We start from the raw sequence: 576 nt of genomic DNA, 5'->3' as shown, positions 1-576 counted from the left end.
TGGGACAGCTGGAGGGGGGGTGTGGGTGAGGAGCTGTGCAGGGATGGAGGGAGCTGGGGGGCACCAGGCTACAGGGGGGTCTCTGACAGCTTCGCCACAGGGTCCTGCTCCACGTGAGCTTCCTGGCGCCCGTCCTGGTGGTGGTGATGTGGATCAAACCCATCTCGAGGGACTTCCTGCTCCACGCACCCATGGGCAAGCAGACGGTGCAGATGTGAGTGGGGCACGGGCATCCTTGTTCTGAGGGGAGCTGAGACAGGGGCCCACCAACCCCTCATCCTCCCCAGCACCTCTCCCATCAGACACTTTGGGGCACAGGGGGGGTTGCAGACCCCCGAGGTGCCCCTGGCAGCCCCCTCCTCTTGCCCCAGCATGTCGGACTCTGCCTACAACACGGGGCGGCTCTGGGCCGTCGTGGGGCTCTGCCTGCTGCGCCTGCTCGTCACCAGGCACCACCTCCAGGCCTACCTGGGCCTGGCTGAGCGCTGGGTGGAGAGGATGAGGAGGGAGGCCGGGCGCATCACCGGGCTGGAGATCCAGCGCAAGGTATGGATGCGGGAGCTGGGGTGGGAACGG

General features: G+C 67.2%; 1 protein-coding gene across 1 annotated transcript in view; it reads left to right on the top strand.

Annotated features, from left to right (window-relative positions):
- The window catches only part of TMEM161A (transmembrane protein 161A), a gene marked incomplete at its 5' end in the record, with an annotated part of 2,823 nt that overhangs the window by 1,116 nt on the left and 1,131 nt on the right, over nt 1-576 (top strand). The window contains 2 exon segments of the mRNA XM_008938024.1: nt 97-214; nt 372-546. Of these exon segments, the coding sequence (XP_008936272.1) occupies nt 97-214; nt 372-546 (293 nt within the window).

This window comes from Merops nubicus, unplaced genomic scaffold (genome assembly GCF_000691845.1).
Source record: "Merops nubicus isolate BGI_N331 unplaced genomic scaffold, ASM69184v1 scaffold30883, whole genome shotgun sequence".
Taxonomy (NCBI): Eukaryota; Metazoa; Chordata; class Aves; order Coraciiformes; family Meropidae; genus Merops; species Merops nubicus.
Note: the sequence above shows the minus strand (reverse complement) of the source record. Positions and strands in the feature narration are given on the sequence as shown.